This window comes from Leiobunum rupestre, chromosome 3 (assembly GCF_980474605.1).
Source record: "Leiobunum rupestre chromosome 3, qqLeiRupe1.1.hap1, whole genome shotgun sequence".
NCBI classification, from domain to species: domain Eukaryota; kingdom Metazoa; phylum Arthropoda; class Arachnida; order Opiliones; family Sclerosomatidae; genus Leiobunum; species Leiobunum rupestre.
Window position 1 is genome coordinate 39,140,082 of NC_143386.1, and position 23,903 is coordinate 39,163,984.

General features: G+C 39.4%; 1 protein-coding gene across 1 annotated transcript in view; it reads left to right on the forward strand.

Moving 5' to 3' along the window:
• Positions 1-22,538, forward strand: part of LOC149951732 (uncharacterized) — a 45,820-nt gene extending 23,282 nt beyond the window's left edge. Inside the window, exon 2 of the mRNA XM_090169652.1 lies at positions 21,855-22,538. Within this exon, the coding sequence (XP_090025778.1) occupies positions 21,855-22,402 (548 nt within the window). The 3' untranslated portion in view covers positions 22,403-22,538. The remainder of the gene's footprint in view (positions 1-21,854) is intronic.
• The last annotated feature ends 1,365 nt before the right edge of the window (positions 22,539-23,903 follow it).

The following is a 23,903-nucleotide window of genomic DNA, read 5'->3' on the forward strand; positions in this document are numbered from 1 at the left end:
AATTCGCCACAAAAGAACACGTTACTCTGAAGGGGATAAGACCCACAAATGCCCCTGTGGCGACCGGAACTGCGCTACCAATAAAACCCTCAAAGGTCACCTTCGAGTTCATGGTCCATCTGGAAACCAAATTGGTGCATCGAAGATTCACGAGCAAGAACCAGCCTTTCAATCACAACCATGTCAATTTGACTCCTATGGTCGTCATAACGGTGGTAGGTATTGCTTGGTGCAACTGCGACGTGTGACGAAGGAACAGATTGAATCTCTCACTGTAAAGATCCAACGCGTCCTTGTTGGGAAAGCGGAAGTTGGCGAACCTGATGCTGACACTGCAACCATAAAGAAAGAAATGGTTTCCGGCTCTGAATGTCTCAACATCAGCAGCGTCAAACGAGAGCCTTTTTTTGACTTCATCGACCAATTTCCGCTTCCGTCAATAGAGAGAGAAGAGTTGGAATGTCGCCCTGTTGGGGATAACAACGAGGGTGTCCCCAAGAACCCTGCCCCTCCCCAAGAACCCTGCCCCTCCCATCAAGATCGAGTTCCCTCATGAAGAAACCAACGAAAGCCAATGTACATTTTAATTATATGTTTTTATTTCTTTCCGATTTATTTACTTTAGTATATTTCATAAACTGTCTTCAAAACCACTCATTTTATGGACGCATTCATAGACGAATTTTGCATTTGTAAACTCTTTCGATTTATAGTTCTTAAATTGATGGAGATTCTTCTGTTTTTTCATGTTCAGATTAAGTTTAAACTAGACTCAATAAAGCTTAACTTTCAAAGGAGGAGATCTGTAGTTTCTGAACCGCCATCTCAAGATTAATTACTTATCATCTAAATGTATATATATAATTAGTTTATATTTGTTAGGGTTTAGCTTTATTGCCACCTTTTTTAGTATGGGCTTTTCTACTTTTTTGCTTAATTTAACTGCTTATTAGTCCATTAGTGATTTTTATTAACTTAACCTTATAGTTAAAAATTGTTCGGAATTGTCATACAGCTCGGAAATTTGATACACAGGTACCCCAGAGAAAAATATTATATTGGTTGGCTTTTTATGAGCAATTTAAACAATTGTGCCGAGATCGTGTCAGTATGAGATTTATCGGCGATAAATTTTGTATTTATAATTGGGATTTTTAGACCCAAGGTGATGTACTTCGCATTTAGAAACGTTGGAATGCATACCTTGCTCTTTGGTCCGTTTGAATACCGCATCCAAATCAACCAGGAGACGTTTAAATGGCTTTAAAGGTCGCTCGATGACTTAGGCCTAAGGTGGAGCCTTGGGTATTAGCCTAGCTGATTATCCCTTTCATTTGAAATAGCCATGTACAGTTTTGAGTCGTCATCAAAACAAACAAAATTGCATTTGGTTTTTAAATACACAACTCGTTGGCTTCGATCGGTGAACACACTTACAAGCCAGTCCGCAGCTTGATCACAAATACCAGAACGGTGAATAGTCTCCTCAAAACCAGTGCCGGGTATAGTATTAAAGGCCTTTGCCAAATCCAGATACAAATCCTATCAGCCCAGTCGGAGGAAGCATGAAGAAGATAAGATCTCCCACGCATAGGCCTTTGCAAAAAATCAACTGATAGAACCGAGTCCAACCAACCAGTCAGACCAGTCGGTGGTAGCATGAAGAAGATTAGAGGCACAAGACCTCCAACGTAGAAGCCCGTGCTGGGCCGAGTGAAAGAACTTGAGCTTTTCCAAATATCGATCAATTAGTATCAACACCACTCTTTCACACACTTTACAAACTTGGCTAGTAAGGTTTATTGGACGGTAGTTACCCTTATTTGTACGCTTCCCTTTCTTATGAATTGGAGTGGCATAAGCACTTTTATCTTGTAACGTTTCATTTGAAATCGCCAGTTAATCTCATACTAACACGATCTCGGTACCAATTGGTTAAATTGCTTATAAAAACCGAACCAATAAGAATTTTCTTAAAATATTTTTAACTATTTTATAGAATAGTCCCGGGTAAGTGTGTATCAGTTTTCTGAGCTATATGACAATCCCGAACAATTTATCAACATGCACTCCCACTGTGGTAGTTCATTTCATTCTCCACCAATATCCCACTTTTTAGTTTCCCGTTGTTACTCAACGCGTTTTGAAATTTTTAATGTTTAAGGTTAGCTTCTCTTTTCGGTTTAGTTCGTCGCGAGCCAGATTCCCCGCACGGTGCTAATGAGCTCCAACTAGGGCGAAACTGGTTTACCGGTGTAAATTCTGGCTATTTTAATTCAATTTCAATTGGTTTTTGACAAAGATCTATTTGGTTCGAGTTTCGCGTTTTAATTTTAAAGGCATTATAAGTCGCTGGATGACTGGGGCCTACGGTGGTGCCATGGGTACCAGCCTAGCTGACCTATTGGTCCTAGTATTTCGAATGTTTTTTCATTGCTTTAAATTTGTTAGGTTTTACCTTTTTCCCCCCAATTTTCTAACGCTTTTACTTTCAATTACTTTCAAAGTTTATTAAAAATGCACCTAATGCGCGCAGAAAGTAAAGATATAGAATTTAAATTGCGGAGATAGAGAATACGCAATTTTGTAAGTGCAAAAATATATTTAAAACTCGAGAGTACAATATTTACTAATCGATCGATGTATCATAATCATTTGTGGATGGAAAACCTCCTTCATTTACTAACTTAGGGACTGCACTAGCGTTATCAATCAAACGAGAGCACATTTTAAATTCTATCAAACACCTTTGAGGGATTCAACCCATAACTTCTGCAGCAATCAGACGACGAAGCTACGAAATACCGTGCACAACGAGCTAAACCTTTGTAGCAATACATGTTATGTAGAATTCGAATTGGAATCTGATATACTGGGAAGCCATAAGAATCAAAGCCGGTAAAAGATGTTCATTTACTTCATTTACTTTCGGTACAAAAAGTTAATTCACTTTCAGAAAAATTTCATTTACTTGTGGTAGAAAAGATAAACCAAATTAAATTAGTATAATCGCGAGTGAAATAGCGCGGAAAACCAGAAAGTTCATTTACTTCTGGTAAAACAATCATTTGTTTTTGAAAAAAAAAATCCATTATCTTTGGAAAATACAATTCATTTATTAATAATACCAATATAGGGACCAAAGACCTGGTCCGAATGTCCCAAAACAATGAAATCGAATGCACCTCTATTTAGAGCAATATCTCGGGGGCATTAGGTACGCAGACCAGTTTTTTCTAGAATTTTTTTCCCCGCCTGGAACTTCGTAAAACTGTAATTGCTCAGGTACTGTTAAATAGAAATTATTCCATATCAATTAACACTTTGGACGAGGCAAATTTAGCATGTTTTAGAGAAAATGTCGCCAAATAAGGAGGCGAAATGCCAAGAATTATTATAAATGCTAACAAATTATACTTTTCATTTTGAAATTTTCTCATACAACTTTTTTTATTTTACCCATTTATGTAATCTAACATTGATTGCGTGTAATCAGACGTAAATGAACCGAAGTTATCAAATGGCTATATTCCCCAAACTGGATTCGTTTTCCTTATGCGCACATATCTATCAACCAACTTTTACGCTTCGCGTATCTCACTTTAAATTTGCTAATATATACCAAATTTTATTTTAACCCTTATACTGTCATGAATTTCATTATTTAAGCTAATTGCGACAACTGAACCCACGAGGAAAGCTAGACATTAGGGTTAGTGTAGCTTAATTAAAGCGATATTGCGTCGATAGAGGGGTAAGATTTAATCATTTGTATTTTTTTTTTCTAATGCGGTCACACATATCTTTTAAACTTGATTGAATTTAAATTAAAGTTTGGATTGTGGTCTTTTTTTTAATTTCGTGAGTAAAATTCAAAATTTACGCTTTTGGAACCCTATTTCATAAGATATCTATGGCGCCATCTGTTTTAATTTTCAAAAATAATATATTTAACTATCAGTGTGATTTTTATGTTATTATAATCAATAGTTAGAATAATATGTAGTCAATTATAAAATTATTTCCGTTATTTTATTACTGGCAAACACCAATTGCAATGTTTGGTGGCTTAAATACGTCCATATACAGGGTGTCTGAAAATATTCGGCATGGACTTTTTTCTCGAACATCACTCATACTAAAAATCGGAAATTTTCAGGATATGTTCCATAGTAATGGACCTCTTTAATCTGCGAATTTCAGAAGAATCGGATAATATTTCTCGGATTTGGAAAAATTATTTTTTCACCGGCAGGTGGTAGACAAAAATGTTAGTAGGAAGTACTAACGTCTTTGCCAGTTTTCCATGTACAGGTAGAAAGGGGGTCGGCAACGGAAATCCCCGCTTCCTTCCCCCTTCCGGCAGGTGGCGCGGGGGGTCGACATTTCCCCCCCCCCTCGGGGTCATTGACCTCCGCAGAGTGGCGCGCGTACTTCGCGCTGATTGGCTGGCGCGGTGACCACGCGGTTACTACGCGACGCGTGTTCTGCGCGCTGATTGGCTGGCGCGAAATTATTCAAATAGGCGCTGATTGGTTGGTGTTTTGGCGCGAAAAGGGGTCAGCGATCCTTTAAAGGAATTCCCGTTTTCCATTGTTAATGCGGTGACAGATTTTGATTGATTACGAGCAGGTTTTGAGTGGCGTAGAGGATCCCCCGTTGCTAGGTTACCCCGCGCGCTGTTAGAGGAACAACAAACTTAGCAAATACCTTTAGTGACAATACCGAGAGAATAGCAAACACCTATTAATTATGTTATATTTCTCGAATTATTACGTCAAATTAAGGTCGCGCATTCGCTGGAAAAATGGCCGCGTTAGTGAACAATCCTTTTTTAGCGACGTAGAAACCGGTTCATTCCGCTTTCGTGCTAATTAATCATTTTGACAAATTGAATACACCTCCTCTCGATTTAAGTACCAGGTTTCGACCTGAGAACTATTATTCGGTTACTAAAATTATCTCTCGGACTTCGAAAAAATACAAATGTAAAACTTTAGAATTCAAGTGCGAGTTTAAAAACTTGGACGATCTCAACCACGCGCGAATAGAAACCCAATTAAACGAAATTTTCCAATCCCTATTAAACGAAATTAGCGATAAAAATCAGGGTTACAGTCGTATCAGAATAGCGGTCAGTTCGGACGAACTCGAAGAGCCCATTAATTTCCAATTTATGAACCTAAACGAGTTGACGGCCGATAGAATTTTAAGCGGTATCGAGCAGGTAGCCCAGTCCCATAAGAATTTATACTTTGAAGCTCCCCTAAAATTGGACATAATTCTTCTGCAAGACACCAATATGAGTGGTATTCGAAAAAGTATCCGTAACAGGACTATTGAGTGCTTAGAAAATTATATTGAACAAGGCAATACCTTTATCCCAATTCGCAATTCTGATAATCTGTGCTTTGCCAGGGCTGTAGCGGTAGGAAAATGCCTCGCTGACTACCAATAATTAAAAAATAAAGGCCAATCCAAAAATTTTAATAGCTATGATCTAAAGTACATTCGTAATGTCAACCATCCAAAACAAAAAAGCGGCCTTGGCGTTACACAGATTATCAAAAGATCCCCCAGGTCCTGTTCAAATAAATGATATTCCAAAATTCCAAAATGTCTTGCCAGATTATCAAATTATCTTACTCGATTCGGATTCCAATTTTGACCCCATTTATTTAGGCCACTTTCAATCCAAAAAAATCTTTCTCCTTAAATTAGGAAACCACGTCCACGTAGTGAGGTCTTACGCCGCCATGTTCGGGGGAACAGGGTACTGTCCATTTTGTTTGAAAGTTTTTAGGTGTATCAAAGAAAAAAAGAAGCACAATTGCGAGGGTCCCGTTAATTGTAAGCGGCGTCTCGACACGAATGTTTCCCATACCGAAGCTAGTCAACGCTGCGCCAACTGCTTTAGATATTTTTCGGGGGATACGTGCTTCCAAAAGCATATAGAATTAGGCACGTGCGACAAACTCAAACGTTGCCTAACTTGCGGGAAAGAGTTGAAGGGGACTACGTATGCGATTTGACATGTCGCTATTGCAAAATTGAACACCCGAAAAATGCGTGTTTTGTTCAACCTATAACTTTACCAGAAAATTCCACCAGAATCGTTTACTTTGATTTTGAAACTTTAGTCGACAATGACGAGATTAAACCCGTTCTGCTAATTACCGCTATGCAAGACAGTCCTTACTCTGAAACGTACGATTACCGTACCTTTACCGGCTTTAACTGCGTCGAGACGTTTTTAGATTACTTATTGGAGAGTCAGGTCGTTGCAAAAAAGGGTAAGACCAAATATTCAAAGGTCGAACCAGTTTTTAAAAACATTACGTGCATTTCGCATTTTGGGTCTGGATTTGACAGCTTACTCGCATTAAAAGGAGTTCTGGCCCGGTCAATAACCCCCGAAGTTATCTTTAAAGGCTGCAAACTTCTCGCGATGTATCTTTCCAAATACAATATAAGATATATAGATAGCTTTTCTTATTTTCCAGCCCCTCTCAGAAGCTTCTCCAAAACCTTTAATTTAAGCGAAAGCAAGGGATTTTTCCCGTATTCATTCTTAAAAAAAGACACCTTAGAAAAAAATCCTTTTTCGAAGTAGATAAATTCACCACCGACCAATTGGCAAATTTCGAAACTTGGTACGACGCCCAAAAATTTACCGTTTTTGATTTAAAAGAAGTGTTGATAAAGTACGTCATTGATGACGTCAAGCTGTTACAGAGGGGTTTTGACCGGTTCAGAAATCTTTTTAGAGAAAAGGTCCATTTCGACATTTTGGCGGGAAAAAGCGTGACTCTACCGGGAGCTTTAACCGATTTATTTTTGAGCCGGTATCTGAAACCAAATACCATAGCTATTATCCCGCCAGCAGGGTACAGGGGTAAGCATTCCGTTAAAGCTCTCAGATGGGCGGCTTACTTGGAGCAAAAAATGCACGTAAAGTTTCAAACGGCGCGATCTTTGGAGGGCGAAATGTTTTAGCCCCCTACCACCCCGACATTTACAGCGCTGACCCTTTAATAATTGGGGAATTTTTCGGGTGTTTCTGGCACGGGTGTCCCAATCACACTGACCATAATGGGTACAATTACGAACTTAAAGAATCTAATATCAATAATTACTCTCGACAAAATCGAATTTTATCGTAAAAATTAGACCAACGCGCGTTTAATTACCATATGGGAGTGTGAATGGGACGCTTTTTTAAAAGAAAACCCCGAAATAAATTCTTTTTGCGACGAGCTGGCTTTCTCTGACCCGATAAATTCGCGAAGCGCTCTGAGGGGCGGGCGCGTTGAAAATTTTTTACTGTATATAGAATCCGCTCCCGAGAGGCCTATTAAATTTGACGACTTTAATAATATGTACCCCTCCGTTTCAATGTCCAAAAATTACCGCTACCCCAAAGGGCTCCCCGAAATCTTAACTAGCAACTTTAATTACGAACCCGATTTCTATTTCGGGCTTATTAAAGTGACTCTTGTCCCACCCCAAGATCTATATCTCCACGTCTTGGGCTCCCTGATTGGCGATAAATTAATGTTTACGCTATGCAGAACTTGCGCCCTCTATAATCTAGCCGACTGTCGTCATACCCAGGGCCGGCTCAAGACATTTTTCTCACCCGGGCAAGGGGGATTTGTGGCGCCCCTCTTATTTTGAGACTAAATAAAACTACCCCGCCCCCCGTAAAAACATTACCATGTCCATGTTCTAAATTTACCGTTTTCATAACAATCAATAATCCCTATTATCACCTTCTAAATACTTTGTGTAAACATATTTAATACCTTCTTTCTGGTACATGGTCATTTAACACGGAGCTTGAAACGCTAGGTAAGGTAAGGTATACCTTAAAGGGATCCATCACTCACAACAGGGGGAGGCATAGGGGTAAAATAAAATCCAGACTTGCAGTGTGCTTCAAAACCAGTTTTTTTGTGACCCCTATGCCTTCCCCTGTTGTGAGTGAGGGGTCCCTTTAAGTTCATTAATAATTATGTCCATACTGAATAGTATCACGGTTAATATATGTGAAATAAAAGAATTAAGTTTACGAAGAACCCGCGAGTTAAAGATAAAAATAATGGATATTTTTATTTTTAACTCACGGGTTGTTCTTAGGAAACTTAATTCTTTTACTCCTTTCAATTAAGTTGTTAAAGCAATTAATGTAACACTTTTTGCGGGATTTTTTAAGGCCTACACCATATGTAACATAATAACTCATAAGTATGCCATAAAAGCAATTTCACTAATGAAACCTTGTTCACGGGATATGACGTTAATTACGTCACTTACAATTCCGTGACGAAATACGCGTCATCAACTTTACTGATTGGAAACGGAAGTTAGGGAGAATTCCTCTCGCGTTTCTGGCTTTGCCCATGTCAAGTTTAGCTCGTACCTCGCGATCACGTGATTTCATTTCGATGGTAACCTTTTCAATAGCGCAAGGATTATAAGCATTTTTGAATTTTAGGGTTCGCTTTATGTATTTTCCGCGTGAAACAAGGTCTCATTGAATTTTTTTCAACGGAAATGTTATACACAGGCATACTTATGAGTAATTATGTTGCATATGCCTACACGTATGAACATTTTTAAAGCTGTCGCTTGCTTTTCTGCTTCAATGACTTCTCTTAATTTCCTTTTTTTATATAAAGAACCAGAATGCTTCTTTTTCTCGGACATCTTAATTCAATTCAACGTGACTCTAATTAATATCTATTTAACTGAAACTAATAAATGGCTTTCTGCACGTGCGCGTAAAATAGATGAGACTAACTGAAACAACGGCCATCGAAAACGATTTAAATGTATTTTAGAATATTAAACGCAGGTTCATAATAGCCTGAGAAACAAATAGAATTCTTGAAGATGGCTAGTTTATTTATCATAAAGCTGGATAAACGACAACGAAATAGCAAGCAAGTACATTGAAGTACTGTATTACTTTGGGCTTCCTTCTATTCTTGTGGCCCTAAATGGGTGTGCAATAACTGGTGACTTTACCGGGGAGTTTGGGTCCGGCTCTTGTAACCCATAAGGGCGGTGGCGCACTGGGAGATGTTAGCTCTGATCAAATGGTCCTACCTCCACCTCCGACTTCAGTCAGGTTTGGGCTGGAAACTGAGCTTCGGCTCAGGCTAACGGAGAGGGCCCGTGCAAACTGGCCACCTCGGCGGATTGGGTAGCCTGTTGTGGGGTGTTTCCCGGCTTTTTGGAGCACACCGGGATCTCCGGTGCCAGCTGTGCCGGGCTATGTGGACCATCGTTCCAATTAAGGAGCTCTCTCCAAAGGGTATGGCTCTTTACCTACGTAGGTAGGGTGTCGGCTGGACTTGCACAAGCATCTACTCTTAATCCCACCGCTGTGTGCGAAGTGAGAATTGGTCCACCCATTGCTGCACCTTTTGCTGGGTTGAGGGGTTTGCGTCAAAGGTGCGACCATCAGTAGTAGGGTACTACTACCCATGCTGGATTTGTCACCTGTCTGGGCTTGGGGACGCTGGCGTAGGGCACTATGATGATAGGCCCCCGGTGGTATGGCCCCTGTTGCTAGGTACACCGGGCTAAAAATTCTGGCACACTTCTATTCTTGTAGTATCGCCCCACTACTTTTTCTTCTTGATATTATATACCCTGGTTTAAAATGAAAATACCAGGATAATGCTTTATCCGTCAGACCTATCCACTGTAATTTTATTTTTTTATTTACTATTGTAAAATAAATAGTCGCAAAAAAACGTTCGTCGACGATGTTGGACATTTTCGTTGGGAAAACGATTTGTATATCTAATTAGCTAAAGATTTTATAAACAAATCCAATTCTTGGTAAACCAAAAAGGCACACAACTCAATTTCGGCGCCCCTCTCAAACCGGCGCCCTGGGCAGTTGCCCGGGTTGCCCGGCCCTTGAGCCGCCCCTGGTCATACCGAGGCGGAACGCGCGATTACGGATACGTATACTACCCCCGAGTTTTATTTATCCCTTCAATATAATTATAAAGTTTTACAAATTCACGAAGTGCAGCATTATCGCGAAACTTTCGACTCTGACTGCCCCCTATTTGACGATTACGTCAGAGATTTTTATAAAATGAAAACCCAATACGCTGGTTTTCCTAAAAACGTTGACTCCTTAGAAGAAAAACAAAAATATTTAAACGACTTTTGGGAACAGGACGGGATAAAAATAGGCCTAGAAGAGGTTAGCTCTAACCCGGCTCTCAAAGCGCTTGGCAAGCTTTCCCTTAACCAGCTTTGGGGGCGTCACCTAATTCAATTACGTCAAAATAATAGTTCTTTTATAAATTCCTACGCCGACTTGGTTAAAATTTTAACTGATAAAACGAAAGAGCTGACCGATTTAAAACTCCTAGAAAACGGAATGGCTCTCGTGACGACCAAATATCACGAAGACTACGTCCCGGCTTATCGTAAAGGTTCCCCAACTGTGGGCATTTTCGTCGCCTCGTATGGGCGTATTAAATTATATAATCTTATGGCTAAAATAGGGCCTAATTTGGCCTACGGCGATACGGACAGTTGTATTCTGATACACGATAAGAAATTAGATTTAACTTTATCAAGCAGCTTGGGCGGACTTACGGATGAATATCCTAATGACCCCATTAAAGCTTTTACCACGATAGCCCCCAAGGGTTACTCTATCTTGTTCGAATCGGGCAAAATTTTAACCAAGATAAAAGGCGTCACTCTTACTAAAAAAAATCAGACCATCTTAAACTTTGACACGATAAAGCAGTTGGCGCTCGAGAACCGCGAATTAAAATACCGAGTCGAGATTCCCTTTAACGTGAAAAGACAAAAAACCGGGCACTTGCATCTCAGACAAGCCGGAAAAATCGTGGGCTTTACGTCGACGAAACGTATATTTTTCAAAGACGGTACTTCTATTCCCTACGGATATTCATGTCCCTCACACGCCTAAAATTTCAAACCCCCTGTACCTTTCTTTTGGCTGGCCCCAGTAAGTCGGGAAAAAGTCACTGGACGTTTAATCTCCTAAAAAATAAAAATTTAATGTTCGACAATCCACCCCAAAAAATTTTATATTGCTACAATCTTTGGAACGATCAATTTGACGAATTAAAAACCCTCACCCCCGAAATTGAATTCCATAAAGGGCTCTTTAGCGAAAAACCCGAAGATTTATTTGACAAAAGACAAAACAATCTCTTGGTGCTAGACGACCTTTCGAGCGAGTGCTTAGACAACGCACTGGTATCTGAACTTTTTCGCGTGTGTTCGCATCATGTGAATCTGAGTATTGTATTCTTATGCCAGAACGTCTTTGGTCAGGGCAGATTTTCGCGCGACATTTCGCTTAACGCCTCATTTATAGTCCTGTTCCGGAGCCCCCGTGATCCATCACAAATAAAACATTTAAGTCGTCAGATTTTTCCGCATAACCCTAATTTTCTGAGCAACGTTTATAATTACGTAACGTCGAATAAGCCCTATTCTAACGTGGTTGTTGACCTACAACAAAAAACTCCCGAATTTCTAAAAGTTAGAACGCAATGTCTCATTGACGAAGGACCGATGCTAGTATTTACCGAAAATTAGCTTTTTTGTATTATGTATTTATCATTTTTGGTAGAGGAAAATTTACATTATTGTAATAATCAGAATATATAACAAAGTGTTTATTCGAATTTTACGTCATTCTGTAAAATGCCTTTGTATAGGTCAATTATAGAAAGCCGCCCGTATCTAACTTTATTGAAAAAGGCTTCCCCAAATCAAAGACGATTTTTACTTAAGAACGCCACGCGAGATCAGGTTGGCTCAATCGCGAATATCTGTCATAATATTTGCCGCGGAGCTTTACCCGTTGGCGAGAATAAACGACGGCAATTACAACGATATAAAAAATCTATTAGAAAACTAGGTCAAAGAGATCTCAGTGATAACTATCGAAGAAGAATTCTAGTCTCGCAAACGGGCGGTTTTGGGGGGGGCGATTCTCGATTCGCTCATCCCGCCAAACTTGGGTCGTATAATTAATTCGGCGCGATGAAGAAATTTGTCTTGCTACCCGCGGATAGCTATTTATCCGATACCGAAAAATTGCTAAATTTAATACAAGAACACATGAATAGTATTCTTAACAAATCCGTTCGAGACGGTAGTGAAGAAGAAAAACTACGAGAATATCTGGCAATGTTGTCGCGGTATCTCAGAATTAAAGATTACGACGGCGCTCCAGCCGTTCAAATAAAACCGCCCCCTTTACCTCCTTCTTCGAGTACGTTAGCGCCGATACAGTTTCCACACGGTGCGATCTACCAGCCTCCCGCTGTACCTAACGTTTCCTTCGGTAACCCGGCGCTCGCCTCGCCAAGTGTTTTTTGCCTCCCCAAACGCCAAATCAGCTCCATCAACTGTTCGCCGCGCCGCCCGTACAACAGGTGCAAAGAGCCGTCAACGTACAGCAACCTCTCCGCCAACTGGAAATGGCTATTAACAGGCCCCTCCCAGCATCACCGATAAATCCTGGAATTTCTACACCATGGCAGAGTGTCTCCGGCATTTAGGGGTTGGACGAAAGTCAATCGCCTGATTACGCCCATAAAACTTTAATTGCAGCCCCACCGCATCTCGTGACGTCACGAAATATTCCATTCAAGCCTGACTTTGCGAGTACTCCCGACTACCAAAAGGGGAAATGGAAGAACGGCGCTAGCAACGTTTTCACTTCGCCCGCTCGAGCTGAGCTACGTAAATCTCGAAGCGAAACGAGTCTAGAATATAGCACGCCAACTTTCAAAGACAGCAGCTACAAGCCCTCGGAATCCACCCATCGTAATACGACCGAACCTGTTTCCTTGCCTTTCGTAGGACCGCTCTTGACAAGAAAAGAATTGCCAACCCGCCAAGGTCGCAAAGAAAGACGCCGGGCGTATTCTAAAGATCGTGAAATTAATGATTGGGAAATTAATGAATGGGAAAATTAATGTTTCGTTGTAAAAAAATGTTTATTAAACACTATTGATTACAAAATCTGTTTTCGTGATTAAATAAATGTACACACAATGCCAATAGCGAAATTACTTCGTTCATATATATTTCATTATTATACATTTTTAAAATTTGCTTAAAGCTTAATCCAGCAGACCTATTTAACAGAAACGAAGCAACGTGCAAACCACAAGTTTCTTGGTTCATATCTTGAATTATATTTTTATTATAAAACCATTTCTAAGCTGAATGATCCAATTTAAAACCGTAGACATCAAAATGTTGACCGAAAGAACAAAAAAAATCTCCCACGCGTTGTCCTTTCTTATTTTTAGCACTGACGAAGATTCCTATCCAATGGCTTCCCGGCATGGATGAGTCTTGTACATTGGCCACCAAACAAAAGGGCTTTTTTTGTCAGGCAATCTCGAGGTAAAGTATCTTTGGAAAATGTGCCCAGAAAAAAAGGTTTGGTTCTCGGGTCGCATTTTAAAAAGGCGTCCAATTGAAAAGTATTCATGGCAAAACCCTTTGAATTTCTTCGGGGTAAAATGACCCCAATATTTTCTCGTTATTCTTGTCCTTGATATGGTAGAGTGGGCGGGGTTTATTTATCACCTTCGATATAGTAAAAACCTCTTTGCCCCAATATCCTCTAAATCCCTTACGAAATACTTTGCTGGTTTTTGATATGCGCACGTGATCGCCAATCTTGAATTTCGGTTCCTCTCGTTTCGCTTTCTTTCCAAATAGTTTTTGCCAAACAAGATGCTCATTGGCTAAGGTTACTTCGCTAGGCCTAAATCCCGTCGTGCGATGAACGCTGTCGTTATAGGACTTTACAATTTTTGGTAGTTCTTTTATAAATTTTTTTCCTTTACTTTGGGAAGAAAACTGTAAATTTTATTTTTAAGCGTCCTATTCACTCTCTCGCATACGCTACTTTTTTATCGCCGTAACAAACGAAATGCTTAATCCCCTGGTCCTTGAAATAGCGTTGCACGGTACGATTTAAAAATTCAGAGCCTTGGTCAGTGTTAATTTTCAAAGGCTTACGTTGTTTGTGGATTTTTTTGAAAGCCTCTAAGATATCGCTCGCTCTCTTGTTTTTCACGGGAATAGCGAATAGATATCGGGACAGAATATCGATATTGTAAGAATATAATTAAATTTATTAATATTTTTTTAATTCGTTTAACTCGATTAAATCAGCCTGATGTTCTTCGTTCAAGCTCGTGACATAAGTCCTATTTCTAGGAAAATTAAATTTTCTATCTTTGTGCAACGTATAGGCGTCTTGGGTCAGCGCCCAATCTTTAATTTTTTCTTGGAAATAGAGGGTAATTGTTCGGATAAACGTTTTAGTCCTCCCAGACTTCCGGGATTTTCTGGGTCAAAATAAATAGATTCTATATTCATGTCTTAACAGTTCAAAGTGTGCTACATTTTTAATGAAAGACCAGCAAAGTTTACATTTTTTATACATTTTAATGGAAATTTTTAATATATCAGCTCTGATAAAATTTCAGATTCATTTTGCATGATATTATGATATAAATTTTCTACCCCCAGTTTATAGTCGGGAAAGTTGACGTAAAACGCCTTAATTACGTTGTCTTAGTTCATAAGGGGTATCGCCATCTTGACACTTTTTTCGAGTCTTTCGCAGAAATGTGACGCGATCGGTTTGCAACTAATGTGATGGGCCAATTGATTATGGCAGGGCAGGTTTGGGCATGCCTCGGTTAACGTAAATAATACACTTTTTAATTCGCCTAAAATAGACATTTTCATTCCTTCAAAAGCGTCTTTTCAGTCGGTTATTTCTTTGTCGAGACTCGTACGGATAATCTTCAAACGGTCCCAGGCTTCTTTATCCAGGGCGACCCCGTTGGCGGAGGAATACACAACGTCGTAATTTGAATTAGACCCGCGAATATAGCCGCGAATATCAAAAATTCTTCCACGCTGACAGAAGAATCCTTCCAACTTGACATTATCCGACAACCAGCTGTGAAAACGTATAGCTTCTGTAGTGTTATTGAAAAACCTTTCAATTTCTTGTTCATAGTTCCAGAGATTTTTCCACACCTTTACGCTAAATTTGACATATTTTCTATGTCCTTGACGGTTAATTAAAATTTCAGGCTCCGCGAGATTCGCCGATAAAAAAATGTCGAGTTGGTTGGAGAGAAAATGGGGGCGTGTCATTCTCAAACAAAAGCTCGCGTGGAACTAATCGAATTTAAAACAGGGTGGCTCATTTTATTCGATACTATATATCACCTTTCTGTCCCGAGTAATTAAAATCTCGTTATCAAATTCAAAGTACATTATACACACGACATTAGTCGGTAGGGGGTCTTTCAATTGAACATCTAAACGTAGAGACCCCTGTCGAGGAATACTCGTATGATCAGGCGAGGCATTCTGGTCCGCCGACATATCGAAAGTAAAGACCGTGTACCCTGCCTTAAAATTCGCGAAATTTAGATAATTACCCCTATCTTCGGAAGCTATGCCCATTGACTCGAATAAAGCCTGATAAGGTAAACAGTAATTTGAATTTGCATAATCCATTTGAAAGCCGTCAGGAGGGTATCTATCCGGTCCGACTGACAAAGACAAGTCGGTGATATTTAAATGTTCAAATTGCAAGCTATTTGTGATCAATGACCCGTTGAAAGCTTCTTCTTTGACAAAAACTACAACGGCCCTTTTTGGTATTCTCCCGAGAATTACGTTATCGCGATTTATGTTTTTCAGACCCTGAGCGATCGAAAAACTTTTCATAATACGCCTGTTCTAAAATTAGCTTATAATCTTTTCCCTGCTCTAAAGCTATTATACAAGTTAAACGAGGGCTTCTTACTAAGCGGAATCTTACGGGTAGTTGATTGACAATAAACTTATTCATGTGGCAAATATCGAGGGGTAAATGGCCCATTAACTCAAACGTGGTCGATTATTTCGTTCGCGCGCATCTCTTCAGCATTCCGTTACGATCATTGTTAAAAGCAGGTTCCCACATGTCTTGCGGGTTACAGGTCAAGTTCATATAATACATTCCATTTTCGAGTTGCGTTTTTTTAGCGTCTTCACCAAAATTCAGCAATTTTGCCAAGTACGCGTTATACGCCGAAAGATTATTTGTAGATTGTACAGACGTGTCGCCCAGATAAGCGTCGATTTGCGAAAAAAGAGTTCCAATAAGATTATTCGTGACCCCGACTTTCACTTCAGTGGCTGGTACGTCTGTACCATCGAAATGCACGAGTTTCATTTTTAGTTAGAGCATAGTTTTGGATAAATCAATGTATAAGTCATCAGATGCCGGAATAAAAAATTCGAGAGGTCCATTGTCGGTCAAGTTATTCGTGGGTAGATATCGTATTTCGGTTGTAGCTAATATGTTGGTATTTAACACGGGTGGTTCGAACAAGTCTAACGAACTTAGCATGCCTTCTCGAAGCGCCATTGTTTCTTATCCCAAAAAATCGTCTTTCGTCCTTGTTTTTTTTGTTTTCTTTTTCCGTTGTCTAGGAGGCCCGCCTCTCTTACGAGTTCCACCGCCTGACTGGGGCTTACTCATTCTGTCAGCGGCTTTATGTAACAAATTGCTTCCGGCTAATCGTAAATTGTTGCGGATAGCCAATTGCGGATCTACACCGGATTCCAAATCACCGAACATACGCTTTCCGAGACCTAGCGCTTCGCTGCGCAAAGGTGTTACCATCGGTGTAATATATCTCATTAATTTCTTAAATATTCCACCCAAACCACGCCCTCTCTGGTAAACGGGGTCGGCAAACACTCGTCCCCCATATTGAGACTTATAGTAACGGAAATAGCTGTCACTCTCTGACATCTTTCTTGAAATGAAGTCGAACGACCGTCTTCCCCGCGTTAAATATCAAATTTTCTCCAAAATCAGTTTTTAAGTCTATCTCGATCAATTCTAACTCTCTAGATTTAACCGGGTAATAGTCTATTTTGTCGTATATAATAGAATTATTACGAGGCTGATCATTGCTCGCTAACGGTATAATTTTCATGAGAGGAGCGAAAGTATCTCCGGTATACTGGGGGTATATTAAATTCGAATATAGATAAAGCGTACTGGCTCCTCGGGATAAGTCGGCGGGGTAAGTACTGTCATGACCAACCAGGTCAAAATCGAAATCCGTAAATCCTAATAATTATCCTAAACCTTTCTTACTCGATTTGAAGAAAATAGTCACAAAGGGCAAAGCGGTATCTTTTCCAAGTGTCGAATGAGGGCTACGCATTTCCAATCGGTTATGACTAGCGGGCAGAAGGCGCACTTGACCGATACGCTGTCTGGTAACGAATAAAACCCTTGCGCGGCCAAGTATGATTTATGTACACCTGGTACCTTCCAATTAACGAAACTCATTAATGGTTTTTTTTTTCGAAAGAAATTTTAAAGGAATATCGTGGCTATTTAACGCAGCCATTTTTCTTTCGAAATTTACGTGTACAACGAAATCGTCCCGAATAAAAATCTAGAGTTTCCTCTAACAGCGTACTGGGTAACCTAGCAACGGCGCACGAGTCTCCCCGACAAACATCTGCTCGTAATCAATCAAACCTGTCACCGCATTAACAATGGAAAACGGGGACCGAGTATAGCTATGCGAGCCTGGGAATTCCTTTAAAGGAGCGCTGACCCCTTTTCGCGCCAAAACACCAACCAATCAGCGCCATTTTGAATAATTTCGCGCCAGCCAATCAGCGCGCAGTACACGCGTCGCGTAGTAACCGCGTGTTCACCGCGCCAGCCAATCAGCGCGAAGTACGCGCGCCACTCTGTGGAGGTCGAGCATAAGAATGGCAAGTAGTGAAAATGGAATTTCCTAGGTCACACCTGATATGGTCAGAAGAACTTTCCAAAATCTCGTTTATTGTTGCGAGACTTGCATAGCAGCAGAATAGAAGGGGGAATCATCGGACCGTTTTTGAAACTTTTTAACAAAAAGCATAATTTGGGTAGTACCAATTTGTTATTTTTCGGACCCCGTTATCTAGGTCCAAACACCCCTAAATTCACAGAACAAAATGTATTCATAGGTTACAGAGTATTCTCTTCAACTTTGTCATTGAACATTTTCGTCTACCACCTGCCGGTGAAAAAATAATTTTTCCAAATCCGAGTGGTACAAAATGTTGGGTCGCCATACAGACTTTAAAAGCGACCAAAAACATACTTACGCGGAATTATCTCAAAAACGTTTAGGATTTTTAGAGTCGGTATTTGGACCAGGACCCAAAAGCGACTCTTTGTGCTACAGGGCAAGTTGGTCGTTGGTCGGGCTATAAATGTTTCATGTCTTTTACAAGTCACGACAACTATTACAATGTAAGGTCGGAGATCCGATGCTAAATAGTTCCAATGATAAGACTTATTGACTCGATAAGTGTCCAAAATGTTAGGTCGCCATACAGACTTTAAAAGCGACCAAAAACGTACTTACGCGGAATTATCTCAAAAATGTTTAAGACTTTTAGAGTCGGTATTTGGACCAGAACCCAAAAGCGACTTTTCGACCAAAGCCCGACCCTAAATCGACTCTTTGTGCTACAGGGGCAGTTGAATAGGGAGGACCTGAGCCATGATTGGTCCGGATCTTAAACGGTGTTCAAAAGGGAAGCAACGGCATTATATCGAGAGTATGGTAAGATAAATTACCGTTATATTGGGGTTAGTTTAGATCATCAAAAATAATTCTGCTGTAACCACCCTTAATTATTATACTTCACTATTCGATAGAACATCTACAATAATAATATAATTATGGCTAACTTCCTATAACTTTGACGTTTTGTAAATTGAACATAGGTTTGGCAATGATCGCTTGATTATAAATTTTTCTGCTCTAACCACCCCTATATAAATAACTTCATTATTCCATAGAAAATGTATAATAACAGTATTGTTAAGATTAACTTTCCCATAACTTTGAACGTGTCAGATTGGAGCAATTTAAACATAACTTTGGCAATGACCGCTTAATTATAGCGTTATTACGTCGATATAAGGGTAAGTTTTAATAATTTATATTATTTTCTGCTATTGCGGCCACACGCATCTGATAAACTTGATTAAATTTAAGTTCGGATTGTGACCGTTTTCTTCGTTTTCCCGGGGTAAAATTAACGATTTATGAAATGCCAAAGAAAATTTTAGTAGTTTGTGCACTATATCCATACCTCTACTTGGAATGCTTATCGCGGCAGATTTTCGTCTCGATGTGGCGGACGGTTTTTTTTGACGTGACTATGTTAAATTAACAAACAACAACGTAAGAGGGAAGCGCGCGCAGAGGGGAATTTTTCTCTCGTAGGCGGGGCCAAAGCCGTCAGAGTGATAAATTATATTTTTTTCTACTATTGCGGTCACACGTAACTGTTAAACGTGATTAAATTCATTAGAGTTTGGATTGTGATTCATTTTTCTATTATTTTCGCTATCGACTTTTTGTATTATATTCGCGAGGAAAATTCAAAATTTAGGCTTTGGAATTATATTTCTAAAGACAACTATGGCGTCATCTGTTTTAGTTTTCAATAATTTTCTTTTATTGTTTTTGTTTATTGGTGTGATTTTGTTTGTTATAATCAATAATTAGCATAATATTTAGTCGATTAGAATTATTAGCGTTTTTACTGTCAAAAAACAATTTTAATGTTTGGTGGCTTAGGTACGTCCATATATAATGATTAGTTTCTCCTGTACCCTACTGTATCCTACAATCAGCGCTGTTAGACGTACCATAATTATGTTCCAAATCAATAATTTTAGGTAGAAATTTGGGTTGTACCATAAATTTAGCTATGTACCATATGGTACGCTTATTTACAATAATTTTGATAGACTACTATAATTTCAATATTTTTTTTATATAGTATCATATTCTCAAAAAATGTCGATTTCAATAACAGAGTCATTGCACGCTTTTACTTTCTGGTGTTCTGAACACCGTGTTCAGCCCCGCTTTCTCGTAACGGCTGCGGTAGCACTGCGCCAGGCAGGTTTGCAACTTAGTCCTCTCTTGAGTCTTCTCTTTCAACCTACGGCAGTCTCAGACTTGGTCGTAGAATAAAACACTGATCTGGCAGCCAGCACAGAGGAGCGCTAGTTCAAGCCAATTATATTAACCTTGCGTTCAAGCTTCCGTAGTTTCGCGTGGTCTGTCACTGTTGCCGGCAGTTATTTATAAATGTTATTTACTTTGGTCGAATGACAGGTCAAGTATTTCAAGAACATGTAAATCTTTGAGGAAAACACTTAAAACGACTACAGCATTACTTTTAGATTTGAAATTCCCGCCAAACTAGCTAAAACTGTCATAAATAGGAGATGCAATAATTTTTCGAAGAATTCAATAATTTTTTATCGTCGATACCATAATTTCCGTTTTAAAATCTGACAGCGCTGCCTACAATGTTTCTTTTCAACTTTTGAAATTTTGGCATATTGACCATGTTGTCGCTTGTTAGCTTATAAAGATAATTACTCCTAATTCTACAAATAATTCCTCTTCTAATACAAAGTATTATCAACTTAATTCAATTAAGGTAAGCAAGATTATTATATAAAATTTTATGGATCAATTCAAAAGATATGTATGGAAATTACCAATATTTAAAAAAACTTGTAGCTAACACTCGGTCACGATTATCGTTTTTATTCTAAAGATGCCGTAAGAATACGGTGTTTTCATTTTTAGCGGGAAAAGATAGGCGAGTTATCTGCTGGGTTAAAAATATTTCCGTTTCCCACAGTTAGTCCTAGAGTTGTGAATTTTCCGAAAAAATTAAATGTGGAATTGGAAAATTCAAAAATTGTAACGTTTATTTCTAATTAAGTGTTCTTATTCTAGACTAGTCTAGAGGTTTAGATTTACTCTTGGATTCGAAAAAATGAGGCGAAAATGTCGTGAAATTAAAATTTGCGAACAATATTAGGCTAATCAGGAAATGAAAACCTTTTTGCTTTTTTTTCGGAAAAATACAGAAATATTCCAAAAAAATGATCAAACCTACCTAAATGATACATTTTTTGGAATTCACCTTGTGGAACAGAAACGTATCTATGCGGTTTCTGACTCGTGTGAGCCAACATCGATTGTTACAAATGTTGGTTCGCCTGAGTTGAACATAAATGTTTTCATTGAAATCTTACTCTTACGAGGGCTGGCCGCCGAATCGGTTTTTAACGAAATATTTTAAAAATCGTTTTTATTTAAATTTTACTGTATTTTAGGGATTTCTAGAAGTGGTTTTATCGATAATGAACAATACAAGACTTTCTGGTTGTATTTGCGAGACAATTTCAAAATTAAAAAAGAAAATTTGAACCAAACTTGTAAAGCGTGATTGTGGCAAAATGAGTGGCCGAGAAGACAAGACGTTCCAGTGCACAGAGTGCGATTACGCAACGAGCCACAAGAGTCATTTTATTCAACACAAAAGAACTCATTCGGGTGATAAACCATTTCAGTGTGACCAGTGTAGTTACGCGTCTACACAGAAGGGTGCTTTGCACCGCCACAAAAGAACCCACACCGGCGAAAAACCATTTCAATGCGACCACTGTGAGTACGCGTCTGCACAGAAGGGTGATTTGATTGTACACGAAAGAACTCATTCCGGTAAAAAACCATTTCAGTGTGACCAGTGTAGCTACGCATCTGCACATAAGGGTGCTTTAATTGCCCACAAAAGAACTCATTCGGGTGATAAACCATTTCAATGCGACCAGTGTTGTTACGTGTCTGCAACAATGCGTTATTTAATTCGCCACAAAAGAGCACGTCACTCTCAAGTGGAAAAGACCAACAAATGCCCCTGTGGCGACCGGAACTGCGCTACCAATAAAACCCTCCAAGGTCACCTTCGAGTTCATGGTCCATCTGGAAACCAAATTGGCCCTTCGAACAGTCACCAGCCAGAACTAGCCTGCCAATCACAACCACGTCAATTTGACTCCTCTGGTCGTCAGAAGGGGGGCAGGTATTGCTTGGTGCTACTGCGACGTTTGACAAAGGAACAGATTAAATCTCTCACTGAAAAGACCCACCGCGACCACGCCGAAAAAGCGGAAGTTGGCGAACCTGATGCTGACACGGCAACCATAAAGAAAGAAATGGTTTCCGACTCTGAATGCCTCAACATGGATGTCAGCAGCGTCAAACTCGAGCCTTTTTTTGAGTTCATCGACCAATTTCCGGTTCTGTCAGTCTTAAAAAAAGAAGAGTTGGAATGTCGCCCAGTTGGGGACAACAACGAGTATGTCCCAACGAACCCAGACACCCCGATCAAGATCGAGTTCTCTCATGAAGGAGAAACCAACGAAAGCCAATGTTCATTTTAATTATGTGTTTTTCCTTCCGATTTATTAAGTTTTCAAAGTATATTTCATACACTGTCTTCAAAACAACTCATGGACGCGTTCATAGACGAATTTTGCATTTGTAAACTCTTTCAGATATTGTTCTTAAATTGATTGAGATTCTTTGGTTTTTTCTTGTTCAGCTTAAGTTTAAACTAGTCTCAATAAAGGTTTACTTTCAAATGAGGAGATCAAAAGGGACGGTAGTCCCTATGCAAGGTCCGGGTAAGACCTACCCGAGCACTTACTATATTATCTCGAGTCAGAATGAAGCCGATTTTACCACCTCGTATCTCAAAAGCTATAGGTCGTATATACAATCATATACGAATTCCATCGAACAGGGTTAAGGCGACGTTTCGTAGTAATGGGGCAAAGTAAGGCTTAATTTTTCTTCTTCTTCTTCTTCTTCCCTTTTCTCCTCGCAGACCACTCTACAGCAAAAACTACTGAACCGATTTAAATGAAATTTGGTATACCGTTTCATATTAAGCTCCCATTGTGTCCTGCCAAAGGTATAGTTCTTGAGCTATGGCGACAAATGTACAGTTCAGCGAGTCGGTAACGAAACCATGGAGTAATAAACACATAAGATGTACTAAACCGGAGCGACCAGCGATTTAAAAAAAATATGCAGAAGATTTGATGGTTGATTCTAGGTGAAAAAGTGGTGCTGTGTTCGAAAAAATTGTCTTAAAGGTTAAAATGCCCGCTATGACGGATATACTTGGAAACTATGTATGCAACATATTTGCTGTGGATTGTAGTTAAAAAGGGGCGCTGAGTTCGACAACAAAAGTCTTACGAGTGTCAGGGTGGGGGTTGTCCGCCATAGGGCTTGTCGATAAATAAGTCCAGTTTATGACGTTTATGGGAATATTATAACAAATCTTGTGACTGTAGTTTACATCTGCCCCATTAGTAGTTTAGGGTGACGTAGGGTTCGCGACGATTGTATTAATAGTTGTAGACTAGAATATTGATGTTCATATTGATTAAATACGGAGCAGCTACAAAAGAGTGAGAAATGGCTCGTTTCAAGGCTTGTTAGGTTAGGGTTAGGTTAGGTTAGATTAGCAATTTCTGGTTCTTTTGTAGCTGATTCGTTATTAATTACCTTGTTTTCCATTGAAACCAGCCGTCTTTGGCCCTCTGTAGCTTCTCCGAATGCACATTCCTGTTTTTCATTGAAATAAAAAAATTCTGTTTCTTTTGTAGTTATTTCGTATTTAATTAACCTGTTTTCTATTGAAACAAGCCATTTCTCGCTCTTTTGTAGCTGCTCCGTATTTAAATACCCTGTTTTCTATTGAACCAAGCCTTAGGTTAGTCTACAACTACTAATACTATCGTCGGGTACCCTACGTCAACCAAAACTAGTATTGGGGCAGATGTAAACAACTTCCTATCTTGTCCTAGGGAAATAGATTATACATTCGAATGCTAATGATTTATAGGTTGTTTCTAAGTGAAAGAGGTGCAG